This window comes from Oncorhynchus tshawytscha, linkage group LG33, assembly GCF_018296145.1.
Source record: "Oncorhynchus tshawytscha isolate Ot180627B linkage group LG33, Otsh_v2.0, whole genome shotgun sequence".
NCBI classification, from domain to species: domain Eukaryota; kingdom Metazoa; phylum Chordata; class Actinopteri; order Salmoniformes; family Salmonidae; genus Oncorhynchus; species Oncorhynchus tshawytscha.
The window spans coordinates 44,514,357-44,538,581 of NC_056461.1; the positions used below are offsets into that span (position 1 = coordinate 44,514,357).

Consider the following 24,225-nt stretch of genomic DNA (forward strand, 5'->3'; position numbering starts at 1 on the left):
CTGCTGGAGTGAATACCCAGCATTCCTTCCACTGCTGGAGTGAATAACCAGCATTCCTTCCACTGCTGGAGTGAAATTCAATTTATTGGACATGATTTGGAAAGGCACACACCTGTCTATATAAGGTCCCACAGTTGGCAGTGCATGTCAGAGCAAAAACCAAGCCTTGATGTCGAAAGAAATTGTCCGTAGAGCTCTGAGACAGGATTGTGTTGATGCACATATCTGGGGAAGGGTACCAATACATTTCGGCAGCATTGAAGGTCCAAGAACACATTGTCCTCCATCATTCTTAAACGGAAGAAGTTTGGAACCACCAAGACTCTTCTTAGACTGAGCAATCGAGGGAGAAGGGCCTTGGTGAGGGAGGTGACCAAGAACCCAATGGTCACTCTGACAGAGCTCCAGAGTTCCTCTGTGGAGATGGGAAAACTTCCAGAAGGACAACCATCTCTGCAGCACTCCACCAATCATTGAAGCTTGCCTGGAGGGTTGTTAACACAGTGTCCAAAGAAGGGCCAGAGTATACAGAATGAAAAGAGAAGAGAGTCGGTCCGAGAATTGAACCCTGTAGCAACCCCATAGAGACTGACTGAACTCTGTCAGTGAAGTAGTTGGTGAACCAGGCGAGGCAGTCATTTGAGAAACCAAGGCTGTTGAGTCTGCCGATAAGAATGTGGTGATTGACAGAGTCGAAAGCCTTGGCCAGGTCGATGAATACTGCTGCACAGTATTGTCTCTAATCGATGGTGGTTATGATGTCGTTTAGGACCTTGAGCGTGGCTGAGGTGCACCCATGACCAGCTCTGAAACCAGATTGCCTAACAGATGGGATTCGAAATGGTCGGTAGTCTGTTTGTTATCTTTGCTTTCGAAGACCTTAGAAAGGCAGGGCAGGATAGATATAGGTCTGTAGCAGTTTGGGTCAAGAGTGTCTCCCCCTTCGAAGAGTGGGATGGTCATGGCAGCTTTAAATCTTTGGGGATCTCAGACGATACGAAAGAGAGGTTGAACAGGCTAGTAATAGGGGTTGCAACAATTTCGGCAGATAATTTTAGAAAGAGAGGGTCCAGATTGTCTAGCCCAGCTGATTTGTAGGGGTCCAGATTTTGCAGCTCTTTCAGAACACCAGCTATCTGGATTTGGGTGAAGGAGAAATGGTGGGGGCTTTGGCGGTTTGCTGTGGAGGGTGCCGGGCAGTTGACCGGGGTAGGGGTAGCCAGGTGGAACGCATGGCCAGCCGTAGAGAAATGCTTATTGAAATTCTCAATTATCACAATGAATTAATACTGGAACACTGGTCATCTTAATACTGGAACACTGGTCACCTTAATACTGGAACACTGGTCACCTTAATACTGGAACACTGGTCACCTTAATACTGGAACACTGGTCACCTTAATACTGGAACACTGGTCACCTTAATACTGGAACACTGGTCACCTTAATACTGGTCACCTTAATACTGGTCACCTTAATACTGGTCATCTTAATACTGGAACACTGGTCACCTTAATACTGGAACACTGGTCACCTTAATACTGGAACACTGGTCACCTTAATACTGGTCACCTTAATACTGGAACACTGGTCACCTTAATACTGGAACACTGGTCACCTTAATACTGGAACACTGGTCACCTTAATACTGGAACACTGGTCACCTTAATACTGGAACACTGGTCACCTTAATACTGGTCACCTTAATACTGGAACACTGGTCACCTTAATACTGGAACACTGGTCACCTTAATACTGGAACACTGGTCACCTTAATACTGGTCACCTTAATACTGGTCACCTTAATACTGGAACACTGGTCACCTTCATACTGGAACACTGGTCACCTTAATACTGGAACACTGGTCATCTTAATACTGGTCACCTTAATACTGGAACACTGGTCACCTTAATACTGGAACACTGGTCACCTTAATGCTGGAACACTGGTCACCTTAATACTGGAACACTGGTCACCTTAATGCTGGAACACTGGTCATCTTAATGCTGGAACACTGGTCACCTTAATGCTGGAACACTGGTCACCTTCATACTGGAACACTGGTCACCTTAATGCTGGAACACTGGTCACCTTAATACTGGAACACTGGTCACCTTAATACTGGAACACTGGTCACCTTAATGCTGGAACACTGGTCACCTTAATACTGGAACACTGGTCACCTTAATACTGGAACACTGGTCACCTTAATACTGGAACACTGGTCACCTTAATACTGGAACACTGGTCACCTTAATACTGGAACACTGGTCACCTTAATACTGGAACACTGGTCACCTTAATACTGGAACACTGGTCACCTTAATACTGGAACACTGGTCACCTTAATACTGGTCACCTTAATACTGGAACACTGGTCACCTTAATACTGGAACACTGGTCAACTTAATACTGGAACACTGGTCAATTTAATACTGGAACACTGGTTATCTTAATGCTGGAACACTGGTCACTTCAATAATGCTTACATACTGCTTTACACATTTCATATGTCTATACAGTATTTATTCTACTGTATTTTAGTCAATGCTACCCCGACATGGCTCGTCCTAATGTTTATACATTTCTTAATTCCATAATTTTATTTTGAAATTTGTGTGTATTGTTGTGAATTGTTAGATACTACTGCACTGTTGGAGCTAGGAACACAAGCATTTCACTACACCCGGCAATAACATCTGCTAAATGTGTGTATGTGACCAATACAATTTGATTTGATTTGAGCAGATATCTTCCTGCCTTCTGCCAAACCTGGTCCTCTGGGGATGTAGATAATGAAACATTATTTTTGGGATGGCAGATTCCCAGTTTGGAGCTGTGTTTACGCACCAATAATCTGTGTTCTCTTTTGGTGATGTCACCATTATGCATGCCCTTGGTCTGTTTATTACAGCCAAAAGTTGTTTTGTGGGGTTTGTAGTGAGTCTCTTGTAGAATGTCTGATCAATCAGTTGCCTGGGAACTTCGGTCTCATAGACAGTGTAGTCATGTACAGTAACATTGTCTCCCTTGTCTGCTGGGAGGATGAATATTCATATGTATTAATTAGTTTGTATTTTTTGCACCGTACTGGCATCCATCTTGTTTTGCTTTCTTTATTCAATCCAAAATTAAATAAAAATTGCACAGCAGTCACTAACAAATATCACCATTTTAGAGAAGTAGCGTCCATACACTGAGACGACTTCACCTCAATGTATTTTCAATGGCAGTCGACACTCAGGGTGAGGAGGGGGAAAGGGATGGGGGAGAGGGGTGAGGACACAGAATTAAATAAACATTTCAATCCCAGTAATTTAATGCATCTCTGTGTCTGAGGAGGGGTGGAGGACAGGAAGACAATTGAAAATGTCTCGACCTGTTTCCCCCACTCTCCCTCTCGCACCCCCTTCCTTTCCCTCACCCCCTTTCTCCCCCCACCCCTCCTCCCTCCCCCCGCCCCCTCTCTCCCTCTCGCCCCCCCTCTCCTTCATCCCTTTACCTCATCTAGGGGAGAGTGTGTTGGTGTGTAAGGAGGCGGAGCGTCAAAAGGGTGTGTGTCTTCTCCAGGGCTCTCTGCAGCCAATCAGCAGCTGCCTGGTGAAGAGGGAGGGGGAGGGCCTAACCACCAGCATGCTCCGAGCCATCCTGGAGGTACTGACCTCTAACCCCTGAAATATGGATTTTATTTGTACATTTCTTACCATAGACTTGGATAGACAGCTCACGTGCAACACAGCCTGTTGTAGTATGGACAGCGTCATTGAGGACCATCTCCATTTTGAAGTAGTTAGGTCAACAGGAGGGATCAGCCAAGGGAATTATTCCCCCTGAGAATTTTTTTTATTAACTGCAGGGAGCAGTAAATCACCAACCTTGTCTTTATACCTGTTCAGACAACATCCTGCAGGGGGCAGTAAATCACCATCCTGGTCTTTATACCTGTTCAGACAACACCCTCCAGGGGGCAGTAAATCACCATCCTGGTCTTTATACCTGTTCAGACAACACCCTCCAGGGGGCAGTAAATCCCCAACCTTGTCTTTAAACCTGTTCAGACAACACCCTCCAGGGGGCAGTAAATCCCCAACCTTGTCTTTAAACCTGTTCAGACAACTCCCTACAGGGGGCAGTAAATCACCAACCTTGTCTTTAAACCTGTTCAGACAACATCCTCCAGGGGGGCAGTAAATCCCCAACCTTTATACCTTTTCAGACAACACCCTCCAGGGGGCAGTATGCACCTTTTTAGTTTGTTTACTGACTCATAGAAGTAGAAGAAAATGGAGATGGTCCTCAGTGGCGCTATATACCTGTACCTGTACCTGTAGTCTATACCTGTACCTGTACCTGTTACCTACAGTACAAACCTGTACCTGTACCTGTTACCTACAGTACATACCTGTACCTGTTACCTACAGTACATACCTGTACCTGTCACCTACAGTCTATACCTGTACCTGTCACCTACAGTCTATACCTGTACCTGTCACCTACAGTCTATACCTGTACCTGTCACCTACAGTCTATACCTGTACCTGTCACCAACAGTATGTACCTGTCACCAACAGTATATACCTGTACCTGTCACCAACAGTATGTACCTGTCACCTACAGTATGTCACCTACAGTATGTACCTGTCACCTACAGTATGTACCTGTCACCTACAGTATGTACCTGTCACCTACAGTATGTACCTGTCACCTACAGTCTATACCTGTACCTGTCACCTACAGTCTATACCTGTCACCTGTCACCTACAGTCTATACCTGTACCTGTCACCTACAGTACCTGTACCTGTCACCTACAGTCTATCTACCTGTCACCTGTACCTGTCACCTACAGTCTATACCTGTACCTGTCACCTACAGTCTATACCTGTACCTGTCACCTACAGTCTATACCTGTACCTGTCACCTACAGTCTATAGTGTCACCTACAGTACCTGTACCTGTCACCTACAGTCTATACCTGTACCTGTCACCTACAGTCTATACCTGTACCTGTCAGTACATACCTGTACCTGTCACCTACAGTCTATACCTGTACCTGTCACCTACAGTCTATACCTGTACCTGTCACCTACAGTCACCTACAGTCATATACCTGTCACCTACAGTCTATACCTGTACCTGTCACTACAGTACATACCTGTACCTGTCACCTACAGTCATACCTGTACCTGTCACCTACAGTGTCACCTACAGTATACCTGTACCTGTCACCTACAGTCTATACCTGTCACCTACAGTCACCTACAGTCTATACCTGTACCTGTCACCTACAGTCTGTACCTGTACCTGTACCACCTACAGTACCTGTCACCTACAGTCTATACCTGTACCTGTCACCCTGTCAGTCTATACCTACCTGTCACCTACAGTCTATACCTGTCACCTACAGTCTGTACCTGTCACCTACAGTCTATACCTGTACCTGTCACCTACAGTATGTAGTCACCTATACCTGTACCTGTCACCTACAGTATACCTGTCACCTACAGTCTACCTGTCACCTACAGTCTATACCTGTACCTGTCACCTACAGTCTATACCTGTACCTGTCACCTACAGTCTATACCTGTACCTGTCACCTACAGTACATACCTGTACCTGTCACCTACAGTCTATACCTGTACCTGTCACCTACAGTCTCATACCTGTACCTGTCACCTACAGTCTATACCTGTACCTGTCACCTACAGTCTATACCTGTACCTGTCACCTACAGTCTATACCTGTACAGTCTATACCTGTACCTGTCACCTACAGTACATACCTGTACCTGTCACCACCTATACAGTCACCTACAGTCTATACCTGTACCTGTCACCTAGTCTATAGTACCTGTCACCTACAGTCTATACCTGTACCTGTCACCTACTGTACCTGTCACCTACAGTCTATACCTGTACCTGTCACCTACAGTCTATACACCTACAGTACCTGTCACCTACAGTCTATACCTGTACCTGTCACCTACAGTCTATACCTGTACCTGTCACCTACAGTACAGTCTATACCTGTATCACCTACAGTACCTGTACCTGTCACCTACAGTCTATACCTGTACCTGTCACCTACAGTCTATACCTGTACCTGTCACCTACAGTCTATACCTGTACCTGTCACCTCACAGTCTATACCTGTACCTGTCACCTACAGTCTATACCTGTCTGTCACCTACAGTCTGTACCTGTCACCTACAGTCTATACCTGTACCTGTCACCTACAGTCTATACCTGTACCTGTCACCTACAGTCTATACCTGTACCTGTCACCTACACTATAGTACCTGTACCTGTCACCTACAGTCTATACCTGTCACCTACAGTCTATACCTGTCACCTACAGTCACCTGTACCTGTCACCTACAGTCTATATACCTGTACCTGTCACCTACAGTATATACCTGTACCTGTCACCTACAGTCTATACCTGTACCTGTCACCTACAGTATATACCTGTACCTGTCACCTACAGTCTATACCTGTACCTGTCACCTACAGTATATACCTGTACCTGTCACCTACAGTATATACCTGTACCTGTCACCTACAGTACCTATGTCACCTGTACCTGTCACCTACAGTCTATACCTGTACCTGTCACCTACAGTATATACCTGTCACCTACAGTACCTGTACCTGTCACCTACAGTATATACCTGTACCTGTCACCACAGTCTATACCTGTACCTGTCACCTACAGTCTATACCTGTACCTGTCACCTACAGTCTATACCTGTACCTGTCACCTACAGTACATACCTGTACCTGTCACCTACAGTCTATACCTGTACCTGTCACCTACAGTCTATACCTGTACCTGTCACCTACAGTACATACCTGTACCTGTCACCTACAGTCTATACCTGTCACCTACAGTCTTATACCTGTACCTGCCACCTACAGTCTATACCTGTCACCTACAGTATATACCTGTCACCTACAGGACATACCTGTACCTGTCACCTACAGTATATACCTGTCACCTACAGTATATACCTGTCACCTACAGTATATACCTGTCACCTACAGTATATACCTGTCACCTACAGATATACCTGTCACCTACATACCTGTACCTGTCACCTACAGTCTATACCTGTACCTGTCACCTACAGTCTATACCTGTACCTGTCACCTACAGTCTATACCTGTACCTGTCACCTACAGTCTATACCTGTACCTGTCACCTACAGTCTATACCTGTCACCTACAGTCTATACCTGTACCTGTCACCTACAGTATGTACCTGTCACCTACAGTATATACCTGTACCTGTCACCTACAGTCTATACCTGTACCTGTCACCTACAGTCTATACCTGTCACCTACAGTCTATACCTGTACCTGTCACCTACAGTATATACCTGTACCTGTCACCTACAGTCTATACCTGTACCTGTCACCTACAGTCTATACCTGTACCTGTCACCTACAGTCTATACCTGTCACCTACAGTCTATACCTGTACCTGTCACCTACAGTATGTACCTGTCACCTACAGTCTTTACCTGTACCTGTCACCTACAGTATGTACCTGTCACCTACAGTCTATACCTGTCACCTACAGTCTATACCTGTCACCTACAGTATATACCTGTACCTGTCACCTACAGTATATACCTGTACCTGTCACCTACAGTCTATACCTGTACCTGTCACCTACAGTATATACCTGTACCTGTCACCTACAGTATATACCTGTACCTGTCACCTACAGTATATACCTGTACCTGTCACCTACAGTCTGTACCTGTCACCTACAGTCTATACCTGTACCTGTCACCTACAGTCTATACCTGTACCTGTCACCTACAGTCTATACCTGTACCTGTCACCTACAGTATATACCTGTACCTGTCACCTACAGTATATACCTGTACCTGTCACCTACAGTCTATACCTGTACCTGTCACCTACAGTCTATACCTGTACCTGTCACCTACAGTCTATACCTGTACCTGTCACCTACAGTACATACCTGTACCTGTCACCTACAGTCTATACCTGTACCTGTCACCTACAGTCTATACCTGTACCTGTCACCTACAGTACATACCTGTACCTGTCACCTACAGTCTATACCTGTCACCTACAGTCTATACCTGTACCTGCCACCTACAGTCTATACCTGTCACCTATAGTATATACCTGTCACCTACAGGACATACCTGTACCTGTCACCTACAGTATATACCTGTCACCTACAGTATATACCTGTCACCTACAGTATATACCTGTCACCTACAGTACATACCTGTACCTGTCACCTACAGTCTATACCTGTACCTACAGTCACCTACAGTCTATACCTGTACCTGTCACCTACAGTCTATACCTGTACCTGTCACCTACAGTCTATACCTGTACCTGTCACCTACAGTCTATACCTGTACCTGTCACCTACAGTCTATACCTGTCACCTACAGTCTATACCTGTACCTGTCACCTACAGTATGTACCTGTCACCTACAGTATATACCTGTACCTGTCACCTACAGTCTATACCTGTACCTGTCACCTACAGTCTATACCTGTCACCTACAGTCTATACCTGTCACCTACAGTCTATACCTGTACCTGTCACCTACAGTATGTACCTGTCACCTACAGTCTTTACCTGTACCTGTCACCTACAGTATATACCTGTACCTGTCACCTACAGTCTATACCTGTACCTGTCACCTACAGTCTATACCTACCTGTCACCTACAGTATATCACCTACAGTCTATACCTGTACCTGTCACCTACAGTCTATACCTGTACCTGTCACCTACAGTCTATACCTGTACCTGTCACCTACAGTCTATACCTGTACCTGTCACCTACAGTCTATACCTGTACCTGTCACCTACAGTATATACCTGTCACCTGTACCTGTCACCTACATACCTGTACCTGTCACCTACAGTCTATACCTGTACCTGTCACCTACAGTCTATACCTGTACCTGTCACCTACAGTCTATACCTGTACCTGTCACCTACAGTCTATACCTGTACCTGTCACCTACAGTCTATACCTGTACCTGTCACCTACAGTCTATACCTGTCACCCAGTCACCTACAGTCTACAGTACCTGTACCTGTCACCTACAGTCTATACCTGTACCTGTCACCTACAGTCTATACCTGTACCTGTCACTACTACATACCTGTACCTGTCACCTACAGTATGTATACCTGTCACCTACAGTCTTTATACCTGTCACCTACAGTATGTACCTGTCACCTACAGTCTATACCTGTCACCAGTCACCTACAGTCTATACCTGTACCTGTCACCTACAGTCTATACCTGTACCTGTCACCTACAGTCTATACCTGTACCTGTCACCTACAGTCTATACCTGTACCTGTCACCTACAGTATATACCTGTCACCTACAGTACCTGTCACCTACAGTACCTGTCACCTACAGTCTATACCTGTACCTGTCACCTACAGTCTATACCTGTACCTGTCACCTACAGTCTATACCTGTACCTGTCACCTACAGTCTATACCTGTACCTGTCACCTACAGTCTATACCTGTACCTGTCACCTACAGTCTATACCTGTACCTGTCACCTACAGTCTATACCTGTACCTGTCACCTACACTATACCTGTACCTGTCACCTACAGTCTGTACCTGTCACCTACACATACCTGTACCTGTCACCTACAGTCTATACCTGTACCTACAGTCACCTACAGTCTTTTACCTGTCACCTACAGTCTATACCTGTACCTGTCACCTACAGTCTATACCTGTACCTGTCACCTACAGTCTATACCTGTACCTGTCACCTACAGTCTATACCTGTACCTGTCACCTACAGTCTATACCTGTACCTGTCACCTACAGTCTATACCTGTACCTGTCACCTACAGTCTATACCTGTACCTGTCACCTACAGTCTGTATCACCAGTATGTACCTGTCACCTACAGTATATACCTGTACCTGTCACCTACAGTATGTACCTGTACCTGTCAACTACAGTCACATACCTGTACCTGTCACCTACAGTATATACCTGTACCTGTCACCTACAGTATACCTGTCACCTACAGTATATACCTGTCACCTACAGTATGTACCTGTCTCCCAGTATATACCACCTACAGTAGTCTATACCTGTCACCTACAGTATGTACCTGTCACCTACAGTATGTACCTGTCACCTACAGTATACCTGCCCCGCCTACAGTATGTACCTGTCACCTACAGTATGTACCTGTACCTGTCACCTACAGTATGTACCTGTCACCTACAGTATGTACCTGTCACCTACAGTCTATACCTGTACCTGTCACCTACAGTCTATACCTGTACCTGTCACCTACAGTATATACCTGTACAGTATACCTGTACCTGTCACCTACAGTCTATAACCTGTCACCTACAGTATATACCTGTCACAGTACATACCTGTACCTGTCACCTACAGTATGTACCTGTCACCTACAGTCTTTATACCTGTCACCTACAGTATGTACCTGTCACCTACAGTCTATGTACCTGTCACCTACAGTACCTGTCACCTACAGTCTATACCTGTCTGTCACCTACAGTATATATACCTGTCACCTACAGTCTATACCTGTACCTGTCACCTACAGTATATACCTGTACCTGTCACCTACAGTCTATACCTGTACTGTACCTGTCACCTACAGTCTACCTGTACCTGTCACCTACAGTCTATACCTGTCACCTACAGTCTATACCTGTACCTGTCACCTACAGTATATACCTGTACCTGTCACCTACAGTCTATACCTCATACCTGTCACCTACCAGTCTATACCTGTACCTGTCACCTACAGTCTATACCTGTACCTGTCACCTACAGTCTATACCTGTACCTGTCACCTACAGTCTATACCTGTACCTGTCACCTACAGTCTATACCTGTACCTGTCACCTACAGTCTATACCTGTACCTGTCACCTACAGTCACCTCACAGTCTATACCTGTACCTGTCACCTACAGTACTTTGACCTGTCACCTACAGTATCACCTACCTGTACCTGTCACCTACAGTCTACCTGTACCTGTCACCAGTCTATACCTGTACCTGTCACCTACAGTCTATACCTGTACCTGTCACCTACAGTCTATACCTGTACCTGTCACCTACAGTACCTGTCACCTACAGTCTATACCTGTACCTGTCACCTACAGTCTATACCTGTACCTGTCACCTACAGTCTATACCTGTACCTGTCACCTACAGTCTATACCTGTACCTGTCACCTACAGTATGTACCTGTCACCTACCAGTCTATGTACCTGTCACCTGTCACCTACAGTCTATACCTGTACCTGTCACCTACATATACCTGGAATACCTGTCACCTACAGTATATACCTGTACCTGTCACCTACAGTCTATACCTGTCACCTACAGTATATACCTGTCACCTACACCACAGTATGTACCTATCGCCTACAGTACCTGTCACCTACAGTCTGTATACCTGTACCTGTCACCTACAGTCTATACCTGTACCTGTCACCGTACAGTATATACCTGTACCTGTCACCTACAGTATATACCTGTACCTGTCACCTACAGTAGTACCTGTACCTGTCACCTACAGTACCTGTACCTGTCACCTACAGTATATACCTGTACCTGTCACCTACAGTATATACCTGTACCTGTCACCTACAGTCTATACCTGTACCTGTCACCTACAGTATATACCTGTACCTGTCACCTACAGTATACCTGTCACCTGTCTGTACCTGTCACCTACAGTATATACCTGTACCTGTCACCTACAGTCTATACCTGTACCTGTCACCTACAGTATATACCTGTACCTGTCACCTACAGTATATACCTGTCACCTACAGTATATACCTGTCACCTACAGTATATACCTGTACCTGTCACCTACAGTATGTACCTGTCACCTACAGTATATACCTGTCACCTACAGTGGTATGTACCTGTACCTGCAGTTGTACCTGTCACCTACAGTACCTACCTGTCGCCTACAGTCTATACCTGTCACCTACAGTATATACCTGTACCTACAGTACCTGTCACCTACAGTATATACCTGTCACCTACAGTATATACCTGTCACCTACAGTATACCTGTACCTGTCACCTACAGTATATACCTGTACCTGTCACCTACAGTATATACCTGTACCTGTCACCTACAGTATATACCTGTACCTGTCACCTACAGTCTATACCTGTACCTGTCACCTACAGTATATACCTGTACCTGTCACCTACAGTATGTTACCTGTCACCTACAGTCTATACCTGTACCTGTCACCTACAGTCTATACCTGTACCTGTCACCTACAGTCTATACCTGTACCTGTCACCTACAGTCTATACCTGTACCTGTCACCTACAGTCTATACCTGTACCTGTCACCTACAGTCTATACCTGTACCTGTCACCTACAGTCTATACCTGTACCTGTCACCTACAGTATATACCTGTCACCTACCTGTCACCTACAGTATATACCTGTCACCTACAGTCTATACCTGTCACCTACAAGTAGTTATCACCTACAGTCTATACCTGTACCTGTCACCTACAGTCTATACTACTGTACCTGTCACCTACAGTATATACCTGTACCTGTCACCTACAGTACCAGCCTGTCACCTACAGTATATACCTGTACCTGTCACCTACAGTCTAGTACCTGTCACCTACAGTCTATACCTGTCTGTCACCTACAGTCTATACCTGTCACCTGTCACCTACAGTCTATACCTGTCACCTACAGTCTATACCTGTACCTGTCACCTATATACCTGTACCTGTCACCTACAGTACCTGTCACCTACAGTCTATACCTGTACCTGTCACCTACAGTCTATACCTGTACCTGTCACCTACAGTATATACCTGTACCTGTCACCTACAGTATATACCTGTACCTGTCACCTACAGTATATACCTGTACCTGTCACCTACAGTCTATACCTGTACCTGTCACCTACAGTATATACCTGTACCTGTCACCTACAGTATATCACCTACAGTACCTGTCACCTACAGTCTATACCTGTCACCTACAGTCTATACCTGTCACCTACAGTCTATACCTGTACCTGTCACCTACAGTCTATACCTGTACCTGTCACCTACAGTCTATACCTGTACCTGTCACCTACAGTATATACCTGTCACCTACAGTACATACCTGTACCTGTCACCTACAGTATATACCTGTACCTGTCACCTACAGTATAGACCTGTCACCTACAGTACCTGTACCTGTCACCTACAGTCTATACCTGTCACCTACAGTACATACCTGTACCTGTCACCTACAGTCTATACCTGTACCTGTCACCTACAGTATGTACCTGTCACCCTGTCACCTACAGTACCTGTCACCTACAGTATGTACCTGTCACCTACAGTCTATACCCTATACCTGTACCTGTCACCTACAGTCTATACCTGTACCTGTCACCTACAGTATATACCTGTACCTGTCACCTACAGTATATACCTGTACCTGTCACCTACAGTATATACCTACAGTATATACCTACCTGTCACCTACAGTCTATACCTGTACCTGTCACCTACAGTCTATACCTGTACCTGTCACCTACAGTCTATACCTGTACCTGTCACCTACAGTCTATACCTGTACCTGTCACCTACAGTATATACCTGTACCTGTCACCTACAGTCTATACCTGTCACCTACAGTCACCTACAGTATGTACCTGTCACCTACAGTCTATACCTGTACCTGTCACCTACAGTCTATACCTGTACCTGTCACCTACAGTATATACCTGTACCTGTCTCCTCTATACAGTATGTACCTGTCACCTACAGTATGTACCTGTCACCTACAGTATGTACCTGTCACCTACAGTCTACCTGTACCTACAGTATATACCTGTCACCTACAGTATGTACCTGTCACCTACAGTCTATACCTGTACCTGTCACCTACAGTCTATACCTGTACCTGTCACCTACAGTCTGTACCTGTCACCTGTCACCTACAGTCTTTACCTGTACCTGTCACCTACAGTCTATACCTGTCACCTACAGTCTATACCTGTCACCTACAGTATATACCTGTACCTGTCACCTACAGTATATACCTGTACCTGTCACCTACAGTCTATACCTGTACCTGTCACCTACAGTATATACCTGTACCTGTCACCTACAGTCTATATCACCTGTACCTGTCACCTACAGTCTATATACCTGTACCTGTCACCTACAGTCTATACCTGTACCTGTCACCTACAGTCTATACCTGTACCTGTCACCTACAGTCTATACCTACAGTACCTGTCACCTACAGTCTATACCTGTACCTGTCACCTACAGTCTATACCTGTACCTGTCACCTACAGTATATACCTGTACCTGTCACCTACAGTATATATCTGTACCTGTCACCTACAGTATATACCTGTACCTGTCACCTACAGTCTATACCTGTACCTGTCACCTACAGTATGTACCTGTCACCTAGAGTCTATACCTGTACCTGTCACCTACAGTCTATACCTGTACCTGTCACCTACAGTCTGTACCTGTCACCTACAGTCTTTACCTGTACCTGTCACCTACAGTATGTACCTGTCACCTACAGTATATACCTGTACCTGTCACCTACAGTATATACCTGTACCTGTCACCTACAGTCTATACCTGTACCTGTCACCTACAGTATATACCTGTACCTGTCACCTACAGTCTATACCTGTACCTGTCACCTACAGTCTGTACCTGTACCTGTCACCTACAGTCTTTACCTGTACCTGTCACCTACAGTCTATACCTGTCACCTACAGTCTATACCTGTCACCTACAGTATATACCTGTACCTGTCACCTACAGTATATACCTGTACCTGTCACCTACAGTCTATACCTGTACCTGTCACCTACAGTATATACCTGTACCTGTCACCTACAGTATATACCTGTACCTGTCACCTACAGTATATACCTGTACCTGTCACCTACAGTCTATACCTGTACCTGTCACCTACAGTCTATACCTGTACCTGTCACCTACAGTCTATACCTGTACCTGTCACCTACAGTCTATACCTGTACCTGTCACCTACAGTCTATACCTGTACCTGTCACCTACAGTATATACCTGTACCTGTCACCTACAGTATATACCTATACCTGTCACCTACAGTCTATACCTGTACCTGTCACCTACAGTATATACCTGTACCTATCACCTACAGTCTAGACCTGTCACCTACAGTCTAGACCTGTCACCTACAGTCTAGACCTGTCACCTACAGTCTATACCTGTCACCTACAGTCTATACCTGTCACCTACAATATGTACCTGTACCTGTCACCTACAGTCTATACCTGTACCTGTCACCTACAGTATGTACCTGTACCTGTCACCTACAGTATATACCTGTCACCTACAGTCTATACCTGTCACCTACAGTCTATACCTGTCACCTACAGTATATACCTGTACCTGTCACCTACAGTATATACCTGTCACCTACAGTATATATCTGTCACCTACAGTCTATTCCTGTACCTGTCACCTACAGTCTATACCTGTACCTGTCACCTACAGTCTATACCTGTACCTGTCACCTACAGTCTATACCTGTACCTGTCACCTACAGTATATACCTGTACCTGTCACCTACAATCTATACCTGTACCTGTCACCTACAGTCTATACCTGTACCTGTCACCTACAGTCTATACCTGTACCTGTCACCTACAGTCTATACCTGTACCTGTCACCTACAGTCTATAACTGTACCTGTCACCTACAGTATATACCTGTACCTGTCACCTACAGTCTAGACCTGTCACCTACAGTCTAGACCTGTCACCTACAGTCTATACCTGTACCTGTCACCTACAGAATGTACCTATCACCTACAGTATGTACCTGTCACCTACAGTCTATACCTGTCACCTACAGTCTATACCTGTACCTGTCACCTACAGTATGTACCTGTCACCTACAGTATATACCTGTACCTGTCACCTACAGTATATACCTGTACCTGTCACCTACAGTATATACCTGTCACCTACAGTATATACCTGTCACCTACAGTATGTTCCTGTCACCTACAGTATGTACCTGTCACCTACAGTCTATTCCTGTACCTGTCACCTACAGTATATACCTGTACCTGTCACCTACAGTATATACCTGTCACCTACAGTATATATCTGTCACCTACAGTCTATACCTGTACCTGTCACCTACAGTATATACCTGTACCTGTCACCTACAGTATATACCTGTACCTGTCACCTACAGTATATACCTGTCACCTACAGTACATACCTGTACCTGTCACCTACAGTCTATACCTGTACCTGTCACCTACAGTCTATACCTGTCACCTACAGTCTATACCTGTACCTGTCACCTACAGTATATACCTGTACCTGTCACCTACAGTATATACCTGTACCTGTCACCTACAGTCTATACCTGTCACCTACAGTACATACCTGTACCTGTCACCTACAGTCTATACCTGTACCTGTCACCTACAGTATGTACCTGTCACCTACAGTCTATACCTGTCACCTACAGTATGTACCTGTACCTGTCACCTACAGTCTTTACCTGTACCTGTCACCTACAGTATGTACCTGTCACCTACAGTCTGTACCTGTCACCTACAGTCTATACCTGTCACCTACAGTCTATACCTGTCACCTACAGTATATACCTGTACCTGTCACCTACAGTATATACCTGTACCTGTCACCTACAGTATATACCTGTACCTGTCACCTACAGTATATACCTGTACCTGTCACCTACAGTCTATACCTGTACCTGTCACCTACAGTCTATACCTGTACCTGTCACCTACAGTCTATACCTGTACCTGTCACCTACAGTATGTACCTGTACCTGTCACCTACAGTATGTACCTGTCACCTACAGTCTATACCTATACCTGTCACCTACAGTCTATACCTGTACCTGTCACCTACAGTATGTACCTGTACCTGTACCTACCTGTCAACAGTATGTACCTGTCTCCTACAGTATGTACCTGTCACCTACAGTATGCACCTGTCACCTACAGTATGTACCTGTCACCTACAGTCTATACCTGTACCTGTCACCTACAGTCTGTACCTGTACCTGTCACCTACAGTCTATACCTGTACCTGTCACCTACAGTATATACCTTTACCTGTCACCTACAGTACATACCTGTACCTGTCACCTACAGTCTATACCTGTACCTGTCACCTACAGTATATACCTGTCACCTACAGTCTATACCTGTACCTGTCACCTACAGTCTATACCTATACCTGTCACCTACAGTCTATACCTATACCTGTCACCTACAGTCTATACCTGTACCTGTCACCTACAGTATATACCTGTACCTATCACCTACAGTCTAGACCTGTCACCTACAGTCTAGACCTGTCACCTACAGTCTAGACCTGTCACCTACAGTCTATACCTGTCACCTACAGTCTATACCTGTCACCTACAATATGTACCTGTACCTGTCACCTACAGTCTATACCTGTACCTGTCACCTACAGTATGTACCTGTACCTGTCACCTACAGTATATACCTGTCACCTACAGTCTATACCTGTCACCTACAGTCTATACCTGTCACCTACAGTCTATACCTGTCACCTACAGTCTATACCTGTACCTGTCACCTACAGTCTATACCTGTACCTGTCACCTACAGTCTATACCTGTACCTGTCACCTATAGTACATACCTGTACCTGTCACCTATAGTACATACCTGTACCTGTCACCTACAGTATATACCTGTCACCTACAGTATGTTCCTGTCACCTACAGTATGTACCTGTCACCTACAGTATATACCTGTACCTGTCACCTACAGTATATACCTGTCACCTACAGTATATATCTGTCACCTACAGTCTATTCCTGTACCTGTCACCTACAGTCTATACCTGTACCTGTCACCTACAGTCTATACCTGTACCTGTCACCTACAGTCTATACCTGTACCTGTCACCTACAGTATATACCTGTACCTGTCACCTACAATCTATACCTGTACCTGTCACCTACAGTCTATACCTGTACCTGTCACCTACAGTCTATACCTGTACCTGTCACCTACAGTCTATACCTGTACCTGTCACCTACAGTCTATAACTGTACCTGTCACCTACAGTATATACCTGTACCTGTCACCTACAGTCTAGACCTGTCACCTACAGTCTAGACCTGTCACCTACAGTCTATACCTGTACCTGTCACCTACAGAATGTACCTATCACCTACAGTATGTACCTGTCACCTACAGTCTATACCTGTCACCTACAGTCTATACCTGTACCTGTCACCTACAGTATGTACCTGTCACCTACAGTATATACCTGTACCTGTCACCTACAGTATATACCTGTACCTGTCACCTACAGTATATACCTGTCACCTACAGTATATACCTGTCACCTACAGTATGTTCCTGTCACCTACAGTATGTACCTGTCACCTACAGTCTATTCCTGTACCTGTCACCTACAGTATATACCTGTACCTGTCACCTACAGTATATACCTGTCACCTACAGTATATATCTGTCACCTACAGTCTATACCTGTACCTGTCACCTACAGTATATACCTGTACCTGTCACCTACAGTATATACCTGTACCTGTCACCTACAGTATATACCTGTCACCTACAGTACATACCTGTACCTGTCACCTACAGTCTATACCTGTACCTGTCACCTACAGTCTATACCTGTCACCTACAGTCTATACCTGTACCTGTCACCTACAGTATATACCTGTACCTGTCACCTACAGTATATACCTGTACCTGTCACCTACAGTCTATACCTGTCACCTACAGTACATACCTGTACCTGTCACCTACAGTCTATACCTGTACCTGTCACCTACAGTATGTACCTGTCACCTACAGTCTATACCTGTCACCTACAGTATGTACCTGTACCTGTCACCTACAGTCTTTACCTGTACCTGTCACCTACAGTATGTACCTGTCACCTACAGTCTGTACCTGTCACCTACAGTCTATACCTGTCACCTACAGTCTATACCTGTCACCTACAGTATATACCTGTACCTGTCACCTACAGTATATACCTGTACCTGTCACCTACAGTATATACCTGTACCTGTCACCTACAGTATATACCTGTACCTGTCACCTACAGTCTATACCTGTACCTGTCACCTACAGTCTATACCTGTACCTGTCACCTACAGTCTATACCTGTACCTGTCACCTACAGTATGTACCTGTACCTGTCACCTACAGTATGTACCTGTCACCTACAGTCTATACCTATACCTGTCACCTACAGTCTATACCTGTACCTGTCACCTACAGTATGTACCTGTACCTGTCTCCAACAGTATGTACCTGTCACCTACAGTATGTACCTGTCACCTACAGTATGCACCTGTCACCTACAGTATGTACCTGTCACCTACAGTCTATACCTGTACCTGTCACCTACAGTCTGTACCTGTACCTGTCACCTACAGTCTATACCTGTACCTGTCACCTACAGTATATACCTTACCTGTCACCTACAGTACATACCTGTACCTGTCACCTACAGTCTATACCTGTACCTGTCACCTACAGTATATACCTGTACCTGTCACCTACAGTATATACCTGTCACCTACAGTCTATACCTGTACCTGTCACCTACAGTACATACCTGTACCTGTCACCTACAGTCTATACCTGTACCTGTCACCTACAGTCTATACCTGTCACCTATAGTATATACCTGTCACCTACAGTCTATACCTGTACCTGTCACCTACAGACATACCTGTACCTGTCACCTACAGTATATACCTGTCACCTACAGTACATACCTGTACCTGTCACCTACAGTCTATACCTGTACCTGTCACCTACAGTCTATACCTGTACCTGTACCTGTCACCTACAGTCTATACCTGTACCTGTCACCTACAGTCTATACCTGTACCTGTCACCTACAGTCTATACCTGTACCTGTCACCTACAGTCTATACCTGTCACCTACAGTCTACCTGTCACCTACAGTATGTACCTGTCACCTACAGTATATACCTGTACCTGTCACCTACAGTATATACCTGTACCTGTCACCTACAGTATATACCTGTACCTGTCACCTACAGTCTATACCTGTCACCTACAGTCTATACCTGTACCTGTCACCTACAGTTTGTACCTGTCACCTACAGTCTATACCTGTCACCTACAGTCTTTACCTGTGCCTGTCACCTACAGTATGTACCTGTCACCTACAGTCTATACCTGTCACCTACAGTCTATACCTGTCACCTACAGTCTATACCTGTCACATACAGTCTATACCTGTCACCTACAGTATATACCTGTACCTGTCACCTACAGTATATACCTGTACCTGTCACCTACAGTATATACCTGTACCTGTCACCTACAGTCTATACCTGTACCTGTCACCTACAGTACCTGTACCTGTCACCTACAGTCTATACCTGTACCTGTCACCTACAGTCTATACCTGTACCTGTCACCTACAGTCTGTACCTGTACCTGTCACCTACAGTCTATACCTGTCACCTACAGTATGTACCTGTCACCTACAGTATGTACCTGTACCTGTCACCTACAGTCTATACCTGTCACCTACAGTATGTACCTGTACCTGTCACCTAAAGTATGTACCTGTCACCTACAGTATATACCTGTCAACTACAGTATCTACCTGTCACCTACAGTATCTACCTGTCACCTACAGTATCTACCTGTACCTGTCACCTACAGTATATACCTGTACCTGTCACCTACAGTATATACCTGTCGCCTACAGTATATACCTGTCACCTACAGTATGTACCTGTCGCCTACAGTATGTACCTGTCACCTACAGTATGTACCTGTCGCCTAGGGTATGTACCTGTCACCTACAGTATATACCTGTCACCTACAGTATGTACCTGTCACCTACAGTATGTACCTGTCGCCTACAGTATGTACCTGTCGCCTACAGTATGTACCTGTCTGTCGCCTACAGTATGTACCTGTCGCCTACAGTATGTACCTACAGTATGTACCTGTACAGTATGTACCTGTCGCCTACAGTATGTACCTGTCACCTACAGTATGTACCTGTCACCTACAGTATATACCTGTCACCTACAGTATATACCTGTCACCTACAGTATGTACCTGTCACCTACAGTATGTACCTGTCACCTGCAGTATCTACCTGTTACCAACAGTATGTACCTGTACCTGTCACCTACAGTATGTACCTGTCACCTACAGTCTATACCTGTACCTGTCACCTACAGTCTAGACCTGTCACCTACAGTCTAGACCTGTCACCTACAGTCTATACCTGTCACCTACAGTATGTACCTGTACCTGTACCTGTCACCTACAGTCTATACCTGTACCTGTCACCTACAGTATGTACCTGTACCTGTCACCTACAGTCTATACCTGTCACCTACAGTCTATACCTGTCACCTACAGTCTATACCTGTCACCTACAGTCTATACCTGTACCTGTCACCTACAGTCTATACCTGTACCTGTCACCTACAGTCTATACCTGTACCTGTCACCTACAGTCTATACCTGTACCTGTCACCTACAGTACATACCTGTACCTGTCACCTACAGTACATACCTGTACCTGTCCCCTACAGTCTATACCTGTACCTGTCACCTACAGTCTATACCTGTACCTGTCACCTACAGTACATACCTGTACCTGTCACCTACAGTCTGTACCTGTCACCTACAGTCTGTACCTGTCACCTACAGTCTATACCTGTACCTGTCACCTACAGTATATACCTGTACCTGTCACCTACAGTACATACCTGTACCTGTCACAGTACATACCAGTACCATACCTGTACCTGTCACCTACAGTATATACCTGTACCTGTCACCTACAGTATACACCTGTACCTGTCACCTACAGTACATACCTGTACCTGTCACCTACAGTCTATACCTGTACCTGTCACCTACAGTACATACCTGTACCTGTCACCTACAGTCTATACCTGTACCTGTCACCTACAGTATGTACCTGTCACCTACAGTCTATACCTGTCACCTACAGTATGTACCTGTCACCTACAGTCTTTACCTGTACCTGTCACCTACAGTATGTACCTGTCACCTACAGTCTATACCTGTCACCTACAGTCTATACCTGTCACCTACAGTATATACCTGTACCTGTCACCTACAGTCTATACCTGTACCTGTCACCTACAGTCTATACCTGTACCTGTCACCTACAGTATATACCTGTACCTATCACCTACAGTATATACCTGTCACCTACAGTACCTGTACCTGTCACCTACAGTCTATACCTGTACCTGTCACCTACAGTATGTACCTGTCACCTACAGTATGTACCTGTCACCTACAGTCTATACCTGTACCTGTCACCTACAGTCTATACCTGTACCTGTCACCTACAGTCTATACCTGTACCTGTCACCTACAGTATGTACCTGTACCTGTCACCTACAGTATGTAGTCACCTACAGTATGTACCTGTACCTGTCACCTACAGTATGTACCTGTCACCTACAGTATGTACCTGTCACCTACAGTATGTACCTGTCACCTACAGTATGTACCTGTCACCTACAGTATGTACCTGTCACCTACAGTATGTACCTGTACCTGTCACCTACAGTATGTACCTGTCACCTACAGTATATACCTGTACCTGTCACCTACAGTAGTACCTGTACCTGTCACCTACAGTATGTACCTGTACCTGTCACCTACAGTATGTACCTGTCACCTACAGTATGTACCTGTCACCTACAGTATGTACCTGTACCTGTCACCTACAGTATGTACCTGTCACCTACAGTATGTACCTGTACCTGTCACCTACAGTATGTACCTGTCACCTACAGTATGTACCTGTCACCTACAGTATATACCTGTCACCTACAGTGTACCTGTCACCTACAGTATGTACCTGTCACCTACAGTATGTACCTGTCACCTACAGTACCTGTCGCCTACAGTATGTACCTGTCACCTACAGTATGTACCTGTCACCTACAGTATGTACCTGTCGCCTACAGTATGTACCTGTCACCTACAGTATGTACCTGTACCTGTACCTGTCACCTACAGTATGTACCTGTCGCCTACAGTATGTACCTGTCGCCTACAGTATGTACCTGTCACCTACAGTATATACCTGTACCTGTCACCTACAGTATATACCTGTCACCTACAGTATATACCTGTCACCTACAGTCTATTCCTGTACCTGTCACCTACAGTCTATACCTGTACCTGTCACCTACAGTCTATACCTGTACCTGTCACCTACAGTATATACCTGTACCTGTCACCTACAGTATATACCTGTACCTGTCACCTACAGTATATACCTGTACCTGTCACCTACAGTCTATACCTGTACCTGTCACCTACAGTCTATCTATACCTGTCACCTACAGTATATACCTGTCACAGTCTATACCTGTACCTGTCACCTACAGTCTATACCTGTACCTGTCACCTACAGTCTATACCTGTACCTGTCACCTACAGTATATACCTGTACCTGTCACCTACAGTCTAGACCTGTCACCTACAGTCTACCTGTACCTGTCACCTACAGTCTATACCTGTCACCTACAATATGTACCTGTACCTGTCACCTACAGTCTATACCTGTACCTGTCACCTACAGTATGTACCTGTACCTGTCACCTACAGTATATACCTGTCACCTACAGTCTATACCTGTCACCTACAGTCTATACCTGTCACCTACAGTCTATACCTGTACCTGTCACCTACAGTCTATACCTGTACCTGTCACCTACAGTCTATACCTGTACCTGTCACCTACAGTACATACCTGTACCTGTCACCTACAGTATATACCTGTCACCTACAGTATGTACCTGTCACCTACAGTATGTACCTGTCACCTACAGTATATACCTGTACCTGTCACCTACAGTATATACCTGTACCTGTCACCTACAGTATATACCTGTACCTGTCACCTACAGTATATACCTGTACCTGTCACCTACAGTATATACCTGTCACCTACAGTATATACCTGTCACCTACAGTCTATTCCTGTACCTGTCACCTACAGTCTATACCTGTACCTGTCACCTACAGTCTATACCTGTACCTGTCACCTACAGTCTATGCCTGTACCTGTCACC

General features: G+C 45.1%; 1 protein-coding gene across 1 annotated transcript in view; it reads left to right on the forward strand.

Moving 5' to 3' along the window:
- polq (polymerase (DNA directed), theta) overlaps positions 1–24,225 on the forward strand; it is a 228,183-nt gene that overhangs the window by 24,084 nt on the left and 179,874 nt on the right. The window contains exon 13 of the mRNA XM_042311239.1: positions 3,513–3,655. Coding sequence (XP_042167173.1) covers positions 3,513–3,655 — 143 coding nt within the window. The remainder of the gene's footprint in view (positions 1–3,512; positions 3,656–24,225) is intronic.